At 46.0% G+C, this 23685-nt stretch overlaps 1 protein-coding gene across 1 annotated transcript; it reads right to left on the bottom strand.

Moving 5' to 3' along the window:
- Positions 1-17203: 17203 nt before the first annotated feature.
- HSBP1 (heat shock factor binding protein 1) lies at positions 17204-20466 on the bottom strand. Its single transcript, XM_053553426.1, has 4 exons — positions 20313-20466; positions 19665-19731; positions 18946-19066; positions 17204-17578 (listed from the first exon to the last, which is right to left on the bottom strand). The coding sequence occupies exons 1-3, from the start codon at positions 20355-20357 to the stop codon at positions 18948-18950; spliced, it is 231 nt and encodes a 76-aa protein (XP_053409401.1). The 5' UTR covers positions 20358-20466; the 3' UTR covers positions 17204-17578; positions 18946-18947.
- Between the last annotated feature and the right edge of the window lie 3219 nt (positions 20467-23685).

Genomic DNA, 23685 nt, shown 5'->3' with positions numbered 1-23685 from the left:
GAGGACCTAGCACTGCCCCCTTGCCATCTCTGTTCCCCATCTTCCCAGGAGGGTCTGGATAGACTGGCCATTTTGAGGGCTGCACTAGTGAAGTTCACTCTGGAGGTGGGCTGCAGGATGAGAAAGCTGCAGAGACCAGGAAAAGACAGGCAGGCGCCCAGGGAAGAACAGAGAGGGACAGAAACCCTGTTGATGTGTCTAGTGGCTTCTCACAGGGGAGGACAACAGTGTTTCTCAGATGGTGAGGCCCTGGAAGCCCTAACCCTATACAATCTCTGCTAGTCCTGTAGATAGGGAAGAGAGGGGGTGAGACGTCCCCTGCGAGATGGGAAGGGCTGCTTTGCAATCTTGGGGGTATCGCTGATGGGAGAAAAGGAGAGAAATTTACCCCATGGCTGTAAGGGACAGACATAAGGGCAGGAAATGCACACTGGGGTTTTTTCAAGCTCTAACCCTTTGTGGAGACTTCACTGGTGCAAAATGCCCAGTTAACAGCCGTGGCGCTGCAGGGACCTGCATTCATTTCCACGGCTGCTGCAACAAAACGCCACACGCTGTGGGGCAGACATTGATTGTCTCACAGTTCTGGAGGCCTGAAGCCCCACATCCAGGGCTGAGCAGACCTATAGGGGAGGATCCTTCTTGCCCCCTCCAGACTCTGGTGGCACCTGGTGGGCCCTGGCTCACAGCTGCACGCTTAGCTCTTGGCCTCCATCATCACCTGGCCTCCTTTTGTGTCTGTAAAAACTTCCCTCTTACAAGGATTTAGGGCCCACCCTAATTCAGTCATCTTAACTTGATCACATCTGCAGAAAACCTTTTTCCAAATAAGGCCCCATTCACAGGCAGCGGGGTCAGGACTTCCACATTTCTCTTGGGGGGACCCAGTTCTACCCTACAGTGCTCTCCTCCTGGCCTCCGCCTTTGCCACTGCAAGGAGCTCTGACCCAGCATCTGGCTGCCAACACCTTCGGGTCTTTGCCTGAGAGCTTCTTTTTGCCACTGAACTCTTGTTGGCACCTGTTATAGGGAATTGATACTTCTTCCTGCTCACCCCTCTGCACGCCAGTGGCCCCAGCCCATGAGTGGAGGGAGTCAGTCTATAAGTCCTCCAGCCCCTCCTCCCTGGGAAGGCAAGGCCTGCTCTGCACTGGCTTCTGGGTTTCCCAGGGGAATCAGGCTGCTCACAGTGGCAGCTGCCTGGATAACCCACCCTTTGCTGGCTGCTTTCTCTTCTCTCACTTTGCAGTTCCCCTATACATGTTTCTTTCACCTCTCAACTGAACCTTTAGTGTTTGCTTTTGGGGAACCCTGAATAAGATGAGAATAGATGCTTGGTACCCATTCCCTGTGTCAGGAGGGGAGGAGGTGCCTTAGCCCTGGAGGGCTATCTTTGTGGATATATATATATCTTTGTGGATATATATCTTACCGAATTACTAAATAGGAATCTGCTACAACCTTTGGCTGGAGAAATGCAGAAAGATCTTATATCTGGGAATAAGAGATTTATGTTACTGTGTGGCTTGGGGCAGATCACTTAACCTCTCTGTGCCTTGGTTCTTCCCCTTAGAATGGATGGGAAATGAGGCGACCTCTAGTCATCCCTTTTGTGCCTGTGGGACTATAGGGTTCCTCAGCTTGCCTTTCCTCAGCCCTGACTTTTCACAACAGCTTCTTTGTCTGCTGTATCTACTATAACATTTTTGATTTATTAGTGTTTCCGAGGCAGAGGAGGAGTAGAAACTGGACTTTGTCTCTGTGGGGCAGGCTCATGTTTTTTGCATGGGTTCCAAAAAAACCTGACATGGCAATACAGTCAACAGTTTTATCATGGAGAAAGAAAAAAAATCTCCCAACTTTTGACATTTGCTCATATTTGGCAACAAGATAAAGGGGGAAGCAGACTGATTTAAGGGTCAGAGGGTCTGAGTTGAATGGCAGTTCTTCCTCTTATCAGCTATGTGACCTTGGGCAAGTTTATTTATTCATGGAAGAGCCCAGGGTGTTAGGGAGTCAAGATGAGGAAAAATGAACAGTTTCTACCTTTTTAGTGCTTACAAACTAGTGAGGGAGAAAGGCGGTAATCAAATAGTCACAGACATACAAGTGTATCATGGCAGGAGCTCTGAAAAGGAGGAACAAGCTGTTAAGAAAGCAATAAAGGAGGGGCCTGGGCCAGGTCTGCAAGATTAGGGCAGGGCTCCCTGATGAGGTGAGAGCTGAGCTGAGACTAGGCACACATAGGTGTTGGCCATGTGGGGAGGAGTGGGGTGGAAGGGAGTCGGGCATATTTACTCTGATGTTTAGTAACAAAGGAATATACAAAAGTGCCTGCCTTTCAGGTTATCTAAAAATCAAATGTAATGCTTTATGGGAAAGTGCCCATCAAGCATTCTTCCCAGCCTGGGGAGAGGCACTCAGGGCTCTGAGGTTTCTCATCCTGGGGTTTGAAGGGTGAAAGTATATGGGTAGAGAGGAAGTGATTTCTTCATGCTGCTGCTGTATTTGCATTCGGGTCACGTGCCTCTTAGGCACCATTTCTTGGGGCTTTGTTTGCTTTAGTTTGGAGAATCAGGAGTACCTTCCAGCAAAGTAGTCCTTGGGGTTTGGGTGCTTGCCCGACTCCTGGGGCTTTAGTTGTGTAACGCTATCCTCTGCTGGCCATAGCTGGAGGTCTGGCCGTGGCTCTTGAGCAGGGTGGATAAACTCTCATCCCCCACTGTGCTGTCAGTTTTAGAGTAGAGATGGGGCCTGCACTCACACTGATGGTCAGTCTGCCTCTCTCCGCTCTTCATCCGTACACCAGCTGAATGGTGCTTAAGCATCGCACGTTCCTGACCTTCTTTTGATCTGTACACCCTCCCCACCTCCCCCCCAGAGGGCATTATTGCAATCCCCTTCACAGAAATGAGTCAGGAGGCTTTGCTGGACTTTCCAGGATGAGCAATGACCCTGGTAGATGGGGCTGGCTTTGCCGGCCTGTGACCTGTGCACAGGGCCCCACTCTTGGTTTAATGCCCTGCCATCACCATCCAGGTATTCTAAATCATTTTGAACACAGGATTCTGCCTTTTCATTTTGCCCCACACTCAGCAAATTATGTGGCCAGTTCTGCTGTCAGACTCAGACCTGTTTTATTCCAAACCCAGGGCTCTGCCACCTCCTCCAGGGCTCTTCCTAAAATGCACATCTAGCATCTCCTCAGTTAGCCCTCAAGATGGCTCTCCACTACCTGAGGGACAAAGCATCTTACTTCCCAACTCAAGGCTTCTCAGCCCTGGTGGTAGACACCCAGGGGAGGGAGGACGTTGGAAAAATACGACACTCCGGGCACGTTGTCCATAATTGAGGGTGGGGCCCCAGCACTGCTGCCCGTAGAGGTTTTCTGGGTGATTCTAGTGAGTAACCAGAAAGGGATTCCATCAATGTAGGGCCTGGTATGATTCTTCGTATTCAGTGAGTGTTTAAGAACTGTTCTGCGACGTTTTAGAGCCGCATCTACTCAGCTCATGCTGAGAGACTCACTTTTGGGTTCTCTGTGTGTCATGATACTCGGGAGCTCAGACTCTGTCAGGCAATGGGGAAATTACCTGGGGTTGGCTGGAGCAGGGGAGTAGTTCAGTGGGGAGGAGGGAGAGAGAGAGGGGGAAAGACTTGGAGATTAGCTGCACCTTCCTAATGGAATATTTGCTCATTAGTGAGAACTTAAGTTAGGTCTGGGAATAGTACCTGATTTCATGTAGGCAACTTTTCTCCCCCTAGTCTCAGTTCCAGTGCTTGGATGACGGGTTTGATTCCACCCTGGTCTCAGTGCAGAGCATTCACCCAGGCCTGGCCAATCAGATTATCCCATCCTCCTCGGCTTCTGTGATTGGCTCAGAGATGGGCATCTGTCCCAAGCCAGATCAATGAGCCTCATCCCTGCATGTTTGTGGGAATCTCTGCAGAGCCTCTCATTCAAGAGAGGTTGGTGCCTGAGGGGATTGGATGCCATCTGTGACGGCTGGTGGCCATTTTACTGGGATGGCAAGGGCCACTGTACAGGACAGCAGTTGACTGGTGGCAGCCAATTCCTGGTGAGTTTGAGCACCTGGATTCAGCAATGCCAATCTCTCTCCCTGACTACCGCTTTCACCTGTCAACAAATGCCCCTTCTTGGTTCAGTGAGGTAATTTACCAGTGAGGTAAATCTACTGGTCACTTGCAGCTGAAAGTGAGCTGGTGATAAGGAATGTAAATATCCTGCACAAAGTTTCCTGTCCTCTAGTCCCCGAATTGCCCTGTAGAGATTTGTGGGTGCTGAATATTCAGTCCAGCAAGAGAAATGCATTTAGTACAGTGTCCAAGACTCAGGTAGCTACAGCACCAGCATCTGAATCTCTATTTTAGCTAAGAAATCCTCCTCCCCTATCAGTGCAATTGCAGACCCCTGTAGTGACTCCTGGCCAGGCATGGTGGCTCATGCCTGTAACCTCAGCACTTTGAGAGGCTGAGGTGGGAAGATTGTTTGAGGCCAGGGGTTTGAGACTAGCCTAAGCAATAAGTGAGATTCTCATCCTTACAAAAAGTAGAAATATTAGCTGGGGGTGGTGGAGGGTGAGGCAGGAGGCTGAGGCAGGAGGATCGCTTGAGCCCAGAGTTGTTTGAGGTTGCAGTGAACTGTCTTGAGGCCACTGCACTCCAGCCCAGGTGACAGAGGAAGTCCCTGTCTCCTTCAAAAAAAAAAAAGATTCCTTAAGGAGAGATATCGTTCTCTGACAGCAGCTTTCTGGTATACACACATCTCTAATTATCGAATGTTTGCTGAGCATTACTTCATGCCAGGCAGGATGCTGGCACAGAACTCGCAAAGATGATTTTATTTCTAGGTCATCCCAGAAAAGCCATGTAGCCCATTAGACGGTTCTCAGAGTTGTCAGCTGCAGGGTCTGGAGACATCGCTTCTGTTTACTCGATTATTATTTTAAACAGATGCAAGACTATTTCAACCAATTGCACGTTTTTATAAACTAGTTATTGCAGGTAGCTGCATTTTACTACACTAAGTCATCAGAAGAAACTGAGAAAAAGAAGAAATGTGCACTAAATATTTTATTTTAAAATTTTGGCTGCTGGTGCTACCGGGAGAGAAAGATGGACATTTTCACAAGGATTCTGGTGGCAATTCTGGCCTCTTCAGGGGCTCTGGATGCTGATGACACAGGTTGGTTTGAGGACAGTTTTCTTCTGAGACGTTGGCACATCTCTATGTATGTCTGGAACCTTCTTCTCCCCCGAATCCTCATGCTGATTCATGCCAAGACAGATCCCTGAGTCCGATATGCAAAAGCAAGTCCAGTCACGTGCTAGTAGTTGAATTCAGGTGGTGGGCTGACAGGTGTTCAGCTGTATGTTTGCAAAATTTCATAATGTTGGGGAAAAATGAACTCAATTCAGGTTTAATATTTCCCTCTTTCTTTTGCAATTTTTGGTTTTTCTTCAGTTTCATTTTTATTACTGAAGTTGCTAGTGCCAAAGCCTCAAATGAATTTTTGACCTAATTTAATTCCCAGTGTACTTGCCTTTAAAAAAAGGAATCTTAATTTCTCCGCGCCAAATCCAGCCTTGGTATACTAGTTATGATTTCTTTTCAAACTGGTTATACAATGCCACGCCGGTCAGCGCGAGGCAGTCCAAAGGAATCAGTGAGTGCTGGGAAAAGCAAGAATGTTCAGAGCTGGCTGGACAAACGGTGGAACCCACGCACAGAAGGGAGCCCCGCGGGGTGGGGCGGACTGCCACGTCCAGTTAAGGGGAGACTGAAGACGGTGCAGGTGCAGACAGAGCTCCTGCTCTGCTGAGCAGGGACAAATGGCGCCCAGGTAATGAGTGGGATGAGATAGGGCATGGGCATGTAGCCGAGGAACTTAACACCATAACCCTTTCCCAGATGCGAAACTCTCTACAGGACCCCCTATCAGACAGCAGTAGGATGAATACTTTCTGGTGCCATATGTCATTATAAATGCCACCAATCAGGGGTACACTCTGCAATGAATATTGTTGTGTGGCAGATGCCACCTGGGAGGTTCTCAAGCTTCCATCTGTTGCTTCATTGTGGAAACTGTCCACTGGCCTGCTTGGACCAGAGGCAGACACTCCACCAAGCTGGGCCACTTAGAGTCTCTATCTCTGTACTTAACATTTGGATTGGTGGCCCCAGACACGGAAGTTGGAGAAACTGAGACACAGTGTTGTGTCCCTCAAAAAGATGTGGTGACATCCTAATCCCCAGTACCTGTGAATGTGATCTTATTTGGAAATAGGGTCTTTGTGGATATAATTTGTTAAGATGAGGTTGTAATGGATGTGGGTGGGCTCTAATCCAGTAACTGGGGTCCTTGTAAGAAGCTAGTTTGGATGCAGACAGGCAGGGGAGACATCTGTCCCTTTTATTAGGAAGCAGAGGCCTTCCCAGAGCCGGTGGAGCAGGTTTCTATCGGCTTCTAGAACTCCCTCAAAGCTCTCGAGGGGCTGAGGGTGCACGCTGAGCTTCCCCAGCCTCTTCACTGGTGCTCTCCCCTTTCCCACAGCTGCCACAGCCAAATGCCACAAACTGGGGGGCCCAAGACAATAAAATATATTCGCTCACTGTCACCATCTAAGGGCCTGGGTCCTCTTTAGGGCTCTGAGGGAGAAGCCTTGCCATCGTCATGGCCCTAGGGGTCCTAGGTCTGTGAACACATCCCCCAGGCTCGGCCTCTGTCCTCACAAGGCCTTCCCCATGTGCTATCCCTGTGCCTCTCTCTCCCCCTTACAAGGACACCAGTCATTGCACCAGAACTCACCACAGTTCACTGTGACCTCATCTTGATTATGTTTGCAAAGGCCCTATCTCCAAATAAGGTCAAATTCACAAGTGCCAAGGTTAGGACGAGAAATACCTTTTAGGAGTTGGGGGGGGGGGGACACAAATCCATCTATGACTGAGGTGGACCGGGAGGAAGGGTTTTGGGAGTGGGTGTTGGGCTGGACTACAGATGCCATGTTTGGAGATACTGTGTTCCTATGAGGGACAGCAGGAGGCTGGAGGCTGACAAGTCCCTCGCCCCCAGGTCTGCCCTTCTGGATTTCTCACTCATGAGATAACACAGCATCTTCATGGTTAAGCCATTTTTAGTCATTGTTGAAAGTATTCTCATGTTTTTATTATAGAAATAAAATATTGAACCATAAGTACTTGAACTCAGTGCCTTGATTTTTGGCCTTACTTATTAAATGCTTTCCTTTCTACCTACAAGAAAAAAAGATAAATGAGAATGTTCTTCTTTCTTCAAAACAGCACAAGTGATTGCTTTTTAAATACAAGAAACTGTGCCTAGAAGCTGCCAGAAATTCTTTAAAAGTATAATCTGACAGCTATCTTTCCTGTTATTAGTAAAATCTTATTTTCACCAGTTAAATTATATTTAAATATCTCTATGTATTACAGAGTTATCAAGTCATAGCTTCACCTGCTGAAGGAAGAGAGAAAACAGTGTGCCCAGATTAAAAGAAGGCACTTTCATGAAAATAAAGATAAATGAACTAATAAATTACTAGTTTTTAATAAATAATCTCCTTACTGAATAAGTTATCATTCTGGTAAAATATTTACCATGCTCCTTAAAACCTTTTTAATCAGCTGAAACACTCAGGAAGAGGTAAATGATTGGGTATCCTTTTGTGGCTTAAGAGCTGAAATGATTTTTTTAACTGAAGTACATTTTAATAAGAAGCAAATTGATTTAAAGTGATTCAGGTCTTCATGGTGTGAGGGCTCTTCCCACAGCTCCCTGGACTGGGGAGTGACCTCCTCTTGGTTCAGAGGGCTGAAAAGGTCATGCTCTCGGTCAGAGCTTGGATGTTCCAGGTAATTAAGAATCAATTCCTTTTCAGTTATCTTAGGACTGGCCCAGACCTGAGTGACTTACAGCTTGGGGAGAGCAGCATCTGTGGTGTCTCAATTCTCTACACAATGTTTTTAGACATGGGAAATAATCATACAAACTGGGAGATTTATTAAAAATATGAACCCCCCGGCTTGGCGCCTGTGGCTCAAGCGGCTAAGGTGCCAGCCACATACACCTAAGCTGGCGGGTTCGAATCCAGCCTGGGCCCACCAAACAATGATGGCCGCAACAAAAAATAGCTGGTGTTGTGGCGGGCACCTATAGTCCCAGCTACTTGGGAGGCGGAGGCAGGAGAATCGCTTGATCCCAGTTGGAGGTTGCTGTGAGCTGTGATGCCATGGCACTCTACCCAGGGTGACACCTTTAGGCTCTGTCTCAAAAAAAAAAAAAAATGAACCCCCCCATATACCCTGCCTCATATATCTGAATCAGGATCTACACAAGAGGATCCTGGGGATGTGTATGCTAATCAGCATCCCAGGAGCTCCTTACAGTTGGAAAACTCTGCCCCCAAAAGCTGTTAGACCGTGACTGTCACACTTAATCAAGGCCAGAGTCCCCTGGAGGACATGCCCAGACACAGGCTGCTGGTCTATCCCCCGTCTCTGATTCAGTAAGTCAAGGCAGGGTCTCACTCTGTCCCCCAGGCTGACGTGCAGCGGGGGTGTCATAGCTCACTGCAGCCCTGAACTCCTGGGCTCAAGTGAGACTCCACCTCAGCCTCCCAAGTAGCTGGAAACACATGCACATGCCACCCTGCCTAATTTTTCTATTTTTTGTAAAGACAGGGTCTCACTATGTTGCCCAGGCTGATCTTAAAATCCTGGCTTCAAGTGATTCTCCCACTTAGGTCTCCCAAAGTGTTGGGGTTACCTGTGTGAGCTACCATGCCTGGCTAGGATTTAACTAAATTTCCCAGGTGATGCCTACACTGCTGGGCTAGACCCCATTTTAAGCATCACCTGCCAAGAACCACCTGCCATAAAGAAATGCCTCTGAGAAAAGTCATATTCTCTACACGTGCATTTTGTTCACATCTAGGGTAGAACACGCCCCTGCCAGTCTCAGACCACAGTATCAGGAGAAAGAACATCGCCCAGCTTTAGTGATGCCACCAAGGTGTAGTTACAAACCTTTCTTTGCCAAGGCCAAATATGGGTCACCCTCTGAGTAGGCTGTGACTCCCAGAAGGGAACAGTCTGGGTAGTTCCTAGGCAAGAAAACCCTTTACATCTCAACAGTATTAAATATGGCACAAACTGCTACACTGATTTAGTTACGGGCAATTCGAAGAGTTCTCACCGGTTTATTAGTGTTAGTATAAGAAGAGATTCTTTAAATTCTGAACTTGTTAAACAGTAACTTACTGGACGCATTACTTATAAATCTTATCCTAAATTGCTCTGGAATACGAGATAGCTTGAATAAGCCGCCCAAGGAATTTGTGGCAGGGATGTGGTGTGAGGAAATTTTTCTCAGTTGGTGATTCCAGAAATGCTGCCCCAGAGAGTTTCTGCACGCCTGCCTCTCATCCTGGGAAGACAAAGTGGAGTCACAGCTCACCGCTAAGCCTGGTCTGAGCTTGAGGGAGTGAGTGGCCCAGTAAAGGAATCTTAATGGTGTTTCCTTTGGATGATGCTGGCACAATGTATGTTTCCTATAATTGATCTCCTGGACAAGGATGCTGATAGAAGGTCTGGCCCTGGTGATGAGGACTCAGGCGCAAAGCCAACCTGTGGTAGCCACTAGCATCCTTAAAAGTCTGCTAGCAAGACAGCATGGTTTTGACAGATGGCTTTCAAACAGATTCTTTCCCTTTAAGATTCTTGATTATGGGCCCAGCGAGCACAAGTTCTAATTGAAGGGCATCTGAGTTTGGCTCACACGACAAGAGATCTGCCTGCCAAGGGGAAAAGGCTACGTTCTCTTCAGAACATCATTCTGCAGCATTCCCCACGTTTCAATCTATGCACCAGACCAGTCCCCAGCTTCTTCTGTTCCATGAAGAATTCCAGCCATTCTTTTGTCTCAGTAAGATTTTGGAGGACAATCAATCAAATGTTTTTTAGGAGAATGTATCATGAAAAGAAACAACCATATTATTTAAATTTCCAGAAATGACTCTTCTGATGATTATCCCTGGCTCATCCAAATTAACTGGCTGTCTTCTGCATAACAGGCCTTTCATTTTAATATATTTAATATTTAAAGTTTCATTCTGGAAACACTTACTGGGTTTTGACAGCAAGGTAAGAGGGCATCGAACTATAGCAATGGCTTAGAAATGGGGTTTTTTTGAAGGCTGATTAGAGGGAGAGAAATTCCAGCTGGAAAACTTTTTGATAATGTCAACAACCTTTGAGTGCTTCTGAGGAGTGACTGAGAAGATGCAGGTGAAGGCATGGAGCCTCGTACCTGGCACAGGACAGGCAGTCAGATGTCAGGTATATCGGAAGCTGAGTCTGCTTAACATGTCATCACCTGTCAGGCAAGCAGAAATCCTTTTATCCAAACAGTGGTGACCCAATCAAGTCTTGGAAGCAAAAATGACACATGAGTCGAACTGAAAGGCAGATAACATGTGCCAAAGTCCTGCCTGTCCAAGTCAGAAGTGTCAACTGGGTTGACAAAAACTTGGTGGAGCCCAAACGAATTAACCTGGTGAATTACTTCATTTGATGATCAGCAGCAGACAGATCTTCCAGCCCTGACTGTGGGTGTTGTCTGGTCATGGGTGTTTGAGACACTCCCCAGGTAATTCTAATTGTGCACTCACAGCTGAGAACCAGCTAATCCCTCATTTAACCATCCTCAGTATGACCACTGATAATCTAGAATCTATATCTAAGAGGTCTGGAGCAAACACGGTGTGCTGTTCACCCAATAGCCATCCCCTTTTCCTTTCTAGTAGAATCCTGCTTTTATTTTATTTAAAATCAGGATGGATCCTGATTTTATCCTCTGAGGGTTCAGAAACTATTAAAAGATACCTCATACCAGGCCCTATTGTCTCATCAATAGGGACCACCACAATATGCAAACTCAGCTGCTGGTCCTGTTTCCTTTAGGTATAGCAAGTGGGACAGAAACACGTTTAAAGGAAGGAGTAAAACATTTTTCTTCTGATGGGTGCGTCAAAATGGAACAAATCTGGGGTCTTTTTGTTTCTGAGACAGAGTCTCACTCTGTTGCTAAGGGTAGAGTGCTAGGGTGTCACAGCTCACAGCAACCTCAAACTCTTGGACTCAAGCAATCTTCTTGTCTCAGTCTCTCAATAGCTGGGACTACGGGTGCTGGCCATGATGACCATCTTTTTTTCTATTTTTAATAAAGATGGGCTCTCGCTCTTGCTCAGGATCGTCTCAAACTCCTAAGCTCAAGCAAGCCACCTGTTCCAGCCTCCTAGAGTGTTAGGATTACAGGAGTGAGCCACCACACCTCGCTAAAGCTGGGGTCTTGATGGTCTTATCTAGGGGCAGAATTTACTCACCCCAGAGCCACCCACCCCCAGGACTCCTCAACACGTGAAATAATAACTCGCATCCTTATTTGAAGGGCTGCTCTTCTGCTATTGGCAGCTAAATGCTTCCATGCTGCTGGGTCCTGAATCCAGACGGTTCTTAATTATTGAGAAATAATACTAGACGTTTTGCTGGATCAATGTGAATAATTGGCCAAAATCTGTGTCCACACAGCAGGGAACTACAAATGCACAGCCAACATTATGACCGCAGAGCAGGTGGTGTCTGTGGGCACACGCTGTGTATGCGCTGCATAGACTCGCTGGGGTTAGACGGGGCCCTGCACATGGAGAAAGCAGTGCTTCGCATTTATCAGTGGTCAGGGATCCTGCAGAAGCAGCTGCTTACAGCTGTCAGGTACAAATCACACCCAAATCTAACTCCTCTAAGTTGAGGAGCTTCAAGGCACCTCTTAGAGCTTAGTGGGGAGAGCAGTGCATGAAGGTTTTTTTTTCTTTATTAAATAATATAGTTACCGTGTCAAATTCCTTTCGTATTTCCAATGTGGTTTGTGGGGTCCTCTCACTTTAGTTTTTGGGCAGTGACATACATCCCCCCCTCCCTAATTTTCAATCATTGAAAAGTTTTTAAAGGGGCTGGAATTAAAACGAGATACTCACAGTTAGCAGAGCCCAAGATTCCTGGAGATGGCTGTAGGGACTCAGCTCTGACCGCTTTTTTTTTTGGTTCTCTTGCCCAAATTCTTTTCTAAGAGCCCTGATGAGTTAACCCTATGAACAATAACATCTCATTAAAATGGGTTTTATGAGCCTGGTATAATATGGCTTCCTTTCTAACCTGATTCTGATACAGCATCTCAGGAGAGGTAGAAGACCCTTTTATCTTAACTCAAGTATCCTAGCAGACCCCTATGTTAATTCAAGTTCTCCTTTCCACTGATTCTAGGTGTTTAGACAAAGCTTGACTTTTCCCAACTAACTGTCAATTAAAGAATCCCTAAAACCCACCCCTGACTTGTAAGCCCCACCCTTAGCTGTCACTCCCTTTGGGCCACACAACGTGGGCCTTCCGCGCACTCATCTATGGCTTTCCCTGGAGCTCCTGCTGTAACTGTCACCTGGCCGTGTTGGGCACATTTTACTCCAGAACCTCTTGGGAGCTTGTTTCCCAGACTGTGATCACACACATTTAACTCAGAATAAACCTCTTTAAACGACTTTACAGAGTCTGGGGTTTTCTGTTGACAACTGTATATTTTTAAGAACTCTGTACTCATTGTGTTTTTGTTTTAATTAAGCTGATAGGATGAAAAGCCAATAGGTCATGGAGGGAGGTGTCTTCCCCCACACCCCTGAGGATGGGTTTCAAGTGGTCATTTTTGAGTGACAGGTTTGATGGGTATATTAGCAAGGAAAAGGAACGTGAAAACCAGTGGTCATATTCCCTGTGGTTGTGGTCAAGGCAACAATTTGAGGAACTGAGTTTGTTTCCATAGTTGTTCTCAAATAACTTGTCAGGAAAGAGAAGACATTAGTTCAGGAAAACATATTTTCTAGCAGCCGTGAATAGCCTAAAATTTGAAAAAAAAAAAATTCCATTGAATGTGTTACTTCGGTCATGTTTAATTGGAAACACAAAATTAGCTTTTTTTTTTGTCTCACTATGTCACCCACAGTAGAGTGTCAGTGGTGTCACAGCTCACAGCAACCTCAAACTCTTGGGCTTAAGCGATTCTCTTGCCTCAGCCTCCCAAGTTGCTGGAACTACAGGTGCCTGCCACAATGCCTGGCTATTTTTTTGTTGCGGTTGTCATTGTTGTTTAGGTGGGGTGGGCTGGATTCAAACCCGCCAGCTCTGGTGTATGTGGCTGGTGCCCTAGCTGCTGAGTTATGGGTGCCAAGCTGCAAAATCAGCCTTTTTTTGAAGTTCTTGGCTGGGGACGACTTGAACCCACCACCTCCAGTATATGGGAGCAGTGCCCTACTCCTTGAGCCACAGGCGCCACCCAAAATCAGCCTTTTGAAACTAAATTTGATGATCCACCATGATAGTGGGGTTGATGACTCCCAGGCAGTCTCAGCAGAAGAGCAGAACTCTTTATTTCGCAGGAATCAGCAGAAGGGGCACAGCTGTGGATGCTTCCTGCTGCAGGGCTGTGGGCAGATGCCAGCGGCACCATTTACCAGGTGTGTGAATGACGCCCAGCCTCATTCCCAGTTCCTTTTCTTTAAAATGGACTCGGCTGAATTTGGCTCCCACCTGTAATCCCAGTACTTTGGGAGGCTGAGGTGGGGTCACTTGAGGCCAGTAGTTTGAGCCCAGCCTGGGCAATAGAGTGAGACCCTGTCTCTATAATGCTTAGCATGGCCCAGTGGTTTATAACAAATACTTTGTTAATGTGGGGAGAAAAACCCAACTCTGTAACATAAAGGTTTATTCTGAGCACAGTACATGTGACTGATGGGCCAGAGCACACTTTACACTTTGGTTTTTTAAGTATATTCATAGAGATGGGAACCACAGGTAAGATTAAGTCAGTACGTTGAAGGCACATATTGGTTTAGTCTGAAAAAAGCATCTGGGTGGTTACAGTTATAGGTGGGTTGAAAGATTCGATTTGTAATTGGTTAAAAAAAATGAAACTTTATAAAGCCTTGGAATGTTTTACCTTAAGAATGTTTGTTAGATCACCTTCGGGCTTTGTATTAATCAGACACTGCGACATTTACTGAAACTCAAGTACTGTGTTAAGTAAACTGATGGCCTGCAGGTGTGGTGGAAGCTTTGTTTTTGCAAAGTCCTGGGCCTGCTAATGACTTAGTATCTTGTTACAAAGAACCCCAAAAAGGAAGGGGCAGGACAGGCATGTCTCATCTCCTTTCTCCTCATGGCCAGGAACTCAGCTTTAAGGTTCTTCTGAGGCCCCCTTGGCCGAGAGAGCCCAGTCAGCCAGCTGGGGGCTTAAGATTTAATTTTAGTTCACAAATCTCAATAGGTGTCAGAGAAGAAGTAATTGTTAAGTGTTGCCAGTTAATTTTCAGGGTTAGAGATGACAACACAGTGCAAATTCCTCCATTTTTTACCTAATTGAAATATATAATCTACAGAATACAAAAATAAAAGAACATAATATGTATTTACAAAGGCTTCAGCTTACAAGCAGGTTGTTAAAAAAGTTAACTTTTAAGTTGATTTGTTTGGACTACTCTATGTTCCCATAGCAACAGATTCCAAGGACTCACAAAGGCAAATTAGTTACCTGAACTAGTATCCGGGAGGTCCAACGATGGTGATACTTTACTAGTGCGGCGAGCTAAGGCTCTTGCAAGGCAGATTAACAAGGAAGGAAAAGACATACACTTCTTTAATGAGTACATATGGGACCCTCAGAAAGATTATCCAGCTCCCCAAGGGATAGAGGCTTGCCTTTCTGGTAAAATGGCTTATGGGAGGAGAGAAGGGAGGAATTTTGCTCAGGGGCAGGAAAGGATAGCTCAGGAGGATGAATGGTTGGGGACGAGAGATTAAGTGGTAAAAGTTTTTTGGAATTGGAATGTGTCTTAAAGCTGAGTTTCAAGGCAGCTGTAGGGGCTGCAGGCAGCTTCCTGGGTCCTTGGTTCTCGGAATGCTCTTGGTCCAAAGATGACCAGACACCCCAAAGTAAGGCAAGCATGAAACAAAGTTTACTGAGGAAGGGAAAGGTAGGTTTACAGAGTAAGAGAAAGGAACAGGCTTACAGAGCAAGATAGGTTCACTATAGACAGTGGATGGGCCCCAGTGTCACAACAAAGAAGGGACAAGGGTGGGGACAGCTGCCAGGAAGTGAGTTTCCCTGAGCAGAGGTTGCTGCGGGCAGGAGGGGAAAACAGCTGTTTGTCCAGGCCAAGTTGTGCCAGAAAGGTCAAGACTGGCTCAGAGGTGGTGGCTGTGGGGTGTCTGGTCATCTGTGCGCTCAGGGTACTGTCATCCATACAGATGCAGTTTGAAACCACCTTTTCTCAAAATGCGAAGGCCTCACCAGGGCTGTAAAGTCTATTTTTTACAAGGCTAAGGCTTTGCCTGTGAATCTGGGGAAGGGGTTGGGTGGGTACCTGACAACACATGTTTACAAATGTAACACAAGGCTGTTGGGATCAGTTTAAGTGGTCTTCCAAGGTCTCTATTACCCCACTAGTTCAAGTGTCAATTAGGCATTAAGTACAAAGATCCTTGGTCAAATAGCCTGGAAACATGCAGGTGAGGTTCAATCTGACTTCCCTGCTCTGGGCTTTCAGTCTTACACTATGCTCACCTGCTTTGTGAACTGAGGCCAAGCAGCCATAAACCCTTCTTTCCTAGAGCTTCTCCAGGAGCAAACGTGGGGAAGGTCTCCTTTACTGTTTGCCCGTCCCAAGGTCCCAAGGCTTGATGGTCCTCAGCTGCTCCTTCCAGCACACAACCTCCTCCTCCCCACTGCCCTTTTTAATTTGCCTTTGGCTACTAGTACTTGATACCCTAATGGGGTGTGTACATTTTAATGTGAAAACCTGGAAAGTCAAAAAATCTTTGACACAAAAGCTTCAGTAGCAGGATTTCAGGCACCTTTATTCACAGCAGGTATTTTTGGTTGGGGGGAGGGGGGCTGCCTTTGAAACATGTTATATCAGGAAGCCAACTCCTGCTCACACCCTGACTCTCCTACCATGGCAACGAGCAACACCATTTCCATTTGCCATTTATGAGGCTCTCAATAAATCCTGCCCTCAGGTTTTAGGTAGTCTGGTCACAGCCAGCTTGAGAGAGACATTTAGGGGCTAAACCCTGCAGCATAATGACTGGATCCATCAAAGGAGGTTTTATAGTTGGGTAGTAATAGTGGTGAATTCATTTTATTATAAAAACACCTCAGTCTTTTTTTTTTTTTTGTTCCTCATATAACTTATAAATAGAACAAATTATTTCCTATAATCATATATTTGCAATATAATCAAGACTGGCCATATGGGAAAAAATCTGCTGTTTTCATCAAGTTTCCCTCTATCAAGGACCATACCATTCCTCAACTCTTACAATTTCTCTAGTTTTTGTTGTATAAAATCACTCTGTGGTGACAATCACGTGGATTGCCTTCCAGGTCATCAGTATTGACCTCTGGGCAATGGTCTACTGGACACTGGGCCTGGTCTACTGGACACTGCGTTTTTGAGTGGCAAGAGTTATTATCCCCGCCTTCCATGATCAATAATGAAACTGTTACTCTGCAAGAATTTTGGTAAGAAATAGTTTGTCAAAGAGTACTTCTTAAAAACCTGAGCCTCCGCATCAGCCGTTTATCATTTTTTAGCCAAGCAACTGGCAGACTTAATATGTCTCTTTAGCTTTTTTCTCTATTTCACTCAAAGAAAAGATGGAGTAACAGTTTTAAAATCCTTCCAGATTTTTTATAACCATTGTAGATGGTTATGCAGGGTCCCACTGAAGTATCAGAATCTCATGCAAACTCTAACAAATGAACACCTCATGACAGCAGGCTATTCTGTTATTTTCTGTATTTTAACTAAGTTCTAACACAGGAAAGTGGTGGTCGTTACTTTTCATTGACTTTAGCATCTGACCTCAGGAACTTTAATTCTGAGTTTTGGCACAAAGCAGTGACAGATATTTGTTAATAAACAATTTTTAAATGTTTTTAGCCATTTGAAAAGTATTGCCAACACACTGTCTTGTGTTAGCTGCGGTCACTTTGTGTTGAGAATTGAAGAACCCTAAATTCTACCAATGTCTCACTTCACCAGGGCTAACTACGACTGAAGAATTTACTGTTTAATTAAAAAAATTACACAGCCTTTTACCAAAGAGCAACTACTATAAAAGGAATGGCAGGAAAAAAATGACTTCACAAAAATACACTAAAAAATTTGACAATTTTTTTTTTGTAGGAACTGCCAAAGTTTTAGTGTTTAATAATTAATAGCACAACTGACCAAGGTCCAAGATACGAAGATACCATGTTCAAGCAACTAGGGGGTAAATCACTCTAAAATCTAACCATATAGTATGTGATAAGAACACACATTTTATAATATAAAACCTGTCTACACATAGTAGTTAGTTGCAAAAAGCCATTCAATCTTCTCTTGGCTTGGAAAAAAGGTGTTCCAGATTTCAGTGTAAATTAGCAACCTGTTGAAGAAGGAAAAATCATAAACATGTCTTTTCATTAAATGAGGACAAATAAAAATGACACAACTATCAATTAAAAATCCTTTTAGAATCCTCCATTGAATTAAACTCATTTTCTTTACTCAGTATTCTAGCAAAAACACAATAGATTTAATTAGAAATACAGTATTCATTATAAAAAACTTCTGAATCTGTTTCCTACTCATTCTTTTCTTTGTATTATCCCTGTTACTGGACAGTCTTTAATCAGCCCAATTCTTGCGAAGATGCTCTCATCCCATGGATAGAATTTTTGACTGCCACATAGTATCAGAGACCCAGAGAAGCTTCTAAGGCTGGCAGGACATTTCCCAAATCATCTTACTTGTAAAGATCATATAACCCATAACAAACTGGTGATATGATTTACTTACAGTGAATCAATCCAGCCTATTGTTAAGACAGATTTAAGAGTCTTTAACTTCCCAGACCTCTTTCAGTTATGTAAAATTTGGTCCAGAACATGCTCAGAAAATAAGAAATTAGGTCATCTTTACTATGCATTCTGTTTGGAGCTCTAGTAATCAAAGGATTCTCAATAAACCTTATTTATAGAGTATTAGAATGCTATAAATGAGATGCAAGAAAAGTGAGTTTAAAAATTATTTTGGGGTTACCACAGTAATCACTCAACACAGTTTCTTGTCAGCCTTTTCCTATAGTGCATGCCTTGTGTTGAGTGATTACTGTGTATCTATCTTGCTATGTAAGTTATTTAATTATTTCCTGATAACTATTCAGTGGACATTTAAATCAACTCCAGACTAAAAGCTTAATATGGCCACAATCTAGTTTATCATAAGTTCCCAGGCAAGTCCCTAGAATTTAAGGCATTTAAGAAGGTGGCAATGTGGGTGGTTTGATTATCTGCTATTTCTAAAACAAACAAAACCCCTCTCAAAACCCAATGAATAATCTTCCAGGTTTTTCAGGCCAATGACACACATTTGCTATTGGCTGGAATGATATAAACTGCCAAGGGTCTTAACTAACAGTGACAAAGGTTTAAATAATAAAAATTGGGAAAATTCTACGTGAAAAATTAATTGTGAATGAATGATTTCAAAATACAGAGTCTTCCAAACAAAAGGGATGCTTGCAGGGATCATGGCTGGGAACTGAGCTAGACAAAGTGAGAATGCATCAAAATTGTAGTAATGAGTTATCTCCATGTATTTTTGTTGTTGTTGTTAAGCAGACCCGGGCTGGGTTCAAACCTACCGCCCCTGGTGCCCGGGACCAGAGCTCTAATTGCTGAGCTACAGGAGCCCATTTTTATTTTTTGTTATATACATATTTAAAAATACGTATTATTGTACTTCCCTCACCTTCAACTCTTTTGTGTGGCAGGTATCTTGCTTTCACCTTCCAGTTCTTCCACTCCAGCCTGTGTCATGAGGTCTGCGATATTTTTCTCCAGATCATCAATGCGACTACTCATATCATCAAGTGGTGAAGTTAAAGACCACTAACACCAACATTTCATTTCTTACCCTCTTCCTTGGAGGCTCTATATGCGATGGCCCTAAATATAACTGTCTTGAGGAAATGGGTCTTCCAGTTTCCTTTGGATATTGTTACACCCTGTGAGTGAGACTAAAGGAGTCTGGGGCAAGGCTGCCTGAAATAAATTCCAGCCCTGATGGGGACCAGATGAGAACCTGCTAAGGTCTTTCAGTTTTCTAAACTCAGTTTCTTCTTCCGCTGTATAAAGATGGTTACACTAGAACATATTCATAAGGTCATGATCTTGTGCATATGTTATTAGTGTTACCCTTTTTTACAAAGCCTCAAACATGAGACACACAAAAAGTGCTGTTCCCAGCCAAAAGTGAACCATACTAGCCATTACCATTGGTGGACTGTACGTTCACGGAAACTGGGATCTGACTTAGCTGTATCCCTGGCCGCGAAGACAGTCCTCAGGAACACCGCACATCTAAGCTCAGTTAGCGACTGGGCTGCAAACCATCCGTTTATCCCCATCACTACCTGGCAAAGAGGATGCCAGTGCCCATTAAAGGCCAACTTCAAATTAAAAGGATATTTCTTCCAATGATCTGGTCAGACATGGTCTGAAATTTATCTTGCATCTGCTGCAGGAGGGTCTGCACCTAAGAAAAACCAAAACAAAATCCACAGTGATCTTGAGACCCCTTCCTGGGATTGGGACGGGAGCCCCGACGCCGGCCAGGGGGAGCCTAGGATCCGGTGTTCCAGCCCCACTTGAGATTCCTGGCAGTTGTGCTGTCTTCAGCAAGGAATTTCCTTTCCGGTTTCAGTTTTCCCACCTAGCAAATTAGAATGATGGACCCGAGGCCCCTTTCCAGACTGGGTCCCTGCTATTTAATGCTCGGGGTCTGTGGGTGTTCTGGGGGCTCAGGGGCACCTGGGTCTGCGTGGGGAGCGGAAGGGTGGGGTGGCGGGAGGGCTGACGGTGCGGGACGGGCAGCTGGCGGGGCTCGGGGTCCGCCGGGGGCGTTCACCGGCAGTGAGAGGGGAAAGCGAAGGGGGTCGGCTCGGGGGAGTCAGCGGGCACAGGGACCCACACCGAGCGGCCGGAAACCCCGGGGGACCGAGCCTCCCGACACAGGCCCTCCAGAGACGCCGTGCGATCGGGCTGGGCAGGGCCTGGGCGGCGCCTCCCGGCCGGGGATGCCGGCGCCGTCTCGGGGCAGGTGCCGCCGTCCCTTACCACCGATGCCAGATTCTGCACGGTCTTGGGGTCAGTCTCGGCCATCTCCCCGGTTCCCAGCTTGGCGGCGATGTCTCGGACAGTCACCTACACTTCCGTTTGTCCGCGCAGACTCACTCAGCCGCCGCTTCTCGCGACGAGACAGGCCCCTCGCGGGATCGCAAGGCATTGTGGGGGCCGTAGTCACGTCACGCACCGGAAGGGCCTCGAGGTCTCGCTCTTCCGTTCGGGGACGCGATCTCCCGCTCACTCCCGCACAGCTCCGCCCCTTCCGCATCGCCCCGCCCCGCCCGGTTCGCGCCTGCGGGGGGGAAATGAGGCACAAACCGGAAATGGGGAAGGGAGCCGGTGGGTGGCTCTGGCTAGGGCTGTAGTGTTGGAAGAGGGCTCTGGTTTTCTGTGGCCGATCGGGACGAACTTACTAGGCTTCTGCGCTCCAGCCAGACCTAGTATACCCTTGTGACCATCTCCAGGTCTAGAAACACGACCAGCCTCCCGGAAGCCCCTGGCCCCCTCCTCCCCACCCCCACGACGAGGGTGGGACCAGTGTTCCTGTGGCCTGCCAGTTGCGTGCAAGGGGACTGGGACAGAGTCATTTCAGTGCTGTCACTGGGGTGACGCTCCCTGGGGTTGAGCGGGAGGAGTTATGGGGGTTCAAGGAGGTGGGTGCTGCTGAGTTACAGACCCCCAAGCGGTCCTGGGCTTGGGACTCATGGCAAGGGGATAGGAGAGTCCTTGACTGAAGGCATCTGAGCAGCCGTGTACCGACTGCACTGCACTGTGTGTGGGGCGGGTCCAGTGGCAGTGTGGCTGGAGGGGAACCCACCAACCTGGCATGACGGTGGCCTCGGAGGCAGGAGGCTCAGCTCCCTTCTCTCAGGCCTCATCCCTTCACCCCGCCCCGTCTGCACAGACAACTTTCTAATTGTGCCAAGGCTGCAAAACTTTTTATAACTGTCCGTAGTTAGATGGTATTTGGTTAGTGTTTCGCCAATTTGAAATAAACAAATCTCAGTGTTTTCTCTTAATCGTCAGAGGACCCCTGGAATATAATTATCACCAGTTTACAATTTTTTAGAAGACAGACACAGAGGGGCTAAGAAGCAGGATCAGGGTTATTAAATTAAGGAAGAAAGAGAGGCGGGGCTTCCTGACTCCACAATGTTTCCCTTTCCTACCGTTCGGAATTCCCTGAGTTTTCTGAGCTTGGAGCAAGCTTTGTCAACAGCAGCACTCTTGCCATTTGAGTGAGGTGCTAATAATTCTTTCTTGTTGGGAGAGTTAAGGAGGGGGGTTACATCCTGTTACTACTACAGGATGTTGAGGAGTATCTCTGAACTCTTTAACCACTAGATGCCAGAAGTATCCCCCTTCCCATCTTTACCCAGCAGTGACAACCAATAATATCTTCCAGACATGCCAAATGTCTCCTGGAGGTCAGGATGCAAAATCACCCCCTGTTGACAACCGCTTAGAGGAATCTGTGAGCACTGCCTAAAATTGTGTGTACTTGTTCTTCAAGTGTGAACTTATTTTTGCTACAGCCATTTCTTGAGACTCTTCCCCTGTATATATTGAGATTGAAGGTTGGTGCGTTACTTTCCTAGAATGGCTGTAACAGAGTTCCCCGAACCAAGAGACTTCAGGGAACAGAAATTCTCTCACAGTTCTAGAGGCCAGAAACCTGAAATTGCAGTGCTGGCGGGGTTGGTTCCTTCTGTGGAGGCATCTGATCCACATCCCTCTCCTAGCTTTTGGTGAGGAGCAGTGGTCCTTGGCGTTTCTTAGCTTGCAGAGGCAGCAGCCCAATCTCTGCATGGCTCTTCTTTGCCTGTGTCTCTCTCTTGCCCCTTCTTATGAGGACACCAGTCATTTGGGGTTAATCCAGTATGACCTCATCTTAACTAGTTAGATTTGCAACAGCTCAGTTTCCAAATAAGGTCACATTCTAAGATTCTGAAGGTTGAGGCTTCGATGTGTCTTTTTTGGCAGGGAGACACAATTCAACCCATCACAGTTGGCAGTGATTCCAACTTAAAATTGTTATTTTACAAAGAGTTTTTAAAAAGCTCCAGAGTCATTTAAAAACTAGTGAGTAGCCAAGGCCAAGTCGGGTGTCAGGCTTCTGACTTTGGACCCTTATCACTGGGGCTCCTGCACTCAGCTTACAAAGCTGGAGTCCCTGCACCCTGGATAGGTTATAAGTCAGATCTTTCTCGTGGCCACGAGCAACATAAAACACAAGAACATGAATTAGCAGAAGCACCTGAAGGGTTTTTTTTCCTTTTTTTCTTTGGTGGCAGGAGACTTGGTTTTTTAAAAATCCTGATTGAAATTGTCTTGACAAAAACAGCAAACAGCCTTGACAGTCTTTTAGGGAGGCATTATTTGTTTTATTTGTTGCACTTCAACTGAAAGGCAGGTTGCTTTCTCTGTGTGGAGATGAAGGTCTTTGAAACAGCTGCTTCATGCAGCGGTCTCACTAATTTATAGTCGTGGCTGGCGTGCTCACCTTGTGGGGTTGACACACTGAACCTAATGGAATATTGTTCCATTAACAAAACTCCTGTATTATGTGTAAGGTACTGGTGATTAACCTTTAAACTTAGTTTCCAACAGCCCGCATTTTTAACCTTTATTTAAGTGTCAAAGTTGTCTTGCCTCCTCTTAGCATTTTTTTTTTTAGCTCTTTGTAGATTAATTGCATGTTGTAACTCTCTTTTTCCCTTTCAAAATGGGTTGCCTTTGTGTGTGCTTATTATGGTACTTTAATAATAACTTTTTGGTTGAAGCCGAGCCATTCTCTCAACACTCCTCCCTTCTTAGACCTGTGCTAAGGAAGGTGTTGATGTGTACGTGTGGCCACACACAATGTGAGGCTTTGTGGGTTTGCCTTGTGCAAGAGGGGACTGAATGATCATGGCAGCGCCTTAGAGAAACTCACACCTGTTCTTTTCCTTGGTTTGGCCATATCAGCTCTGTCAGGTTCCATCCCTGGGTCCAAGCTTCTGTCCATCTTGTTTGCTTTTCTGCAATGAGAGTCCCAGGCCTGGTTCAGGACCTGGTGCCTCATCTTTCCAGGGGTCTGCGCTGCTCAAGCTCCTGGCCCTTCTCTGGCCATTCCAATCCTTTCCAGGCTCCCAGACCTAGTATTTTACCCCTTTAACTTTCAGAGGAGGCCTTTATTTTCTACTTTGTGGAGGGAATAGAAACATTCTGTCCAAACCCTTCAGTCTCCACCCATCCTCCCACGTTACCACTGTTACTGCAGCTCTTCCTCAGGAGATGTGTCTTTCCCCGCAAGCAGGGCTGTGCATTTGTCCTGGGTCCCCTTCTCTCCTGTCAATCCCAGGAACTTGCTTCCTTCATTCAC

Source organism: Nycticebus coucang, chromosome 2, assembly GCF_027406575.1.
Source record: "Nycticebus coucang isolate mNycCou1 chromosome 2, mNycCou1.pri, whole genome shotgun sequence".
NCBI lineage: Eukaryota > Metazoa > Chordata > Mammalia > Primates > Lorisidae > Nycticebus > Nycticebus coucang.
Note: the sequence above shows the minus strand (reverse complement) of the source record. Positions and strands in the feature narration are given on the sequence as shown.

Excerpts from the sequence above, each read along its gene's own strand:
- HSBP1 (XM_053553426.1), bottom strand. The coding sequence starts at position 20,357 with ATGGCCGAGACTGACCCCAAGACCGTGCAGAATCTGGCATCGGTG. Across the intron at positions 19,732-20,312 it reads TGCAGAATCTGGCATCGGTG|GTGCAGACCCTCCTGCAGCA; the intron begins GTAAGGGACGGC and ends GGTTTTTCTTAG. Across the intron at positions 19,067-19,664 it reads TGACCAGATCATTGGAAGAA|TTGATGATATGAGTAGTCGC; the intron begins ATATCCTTTTAA and ends TAACTTCACCAC.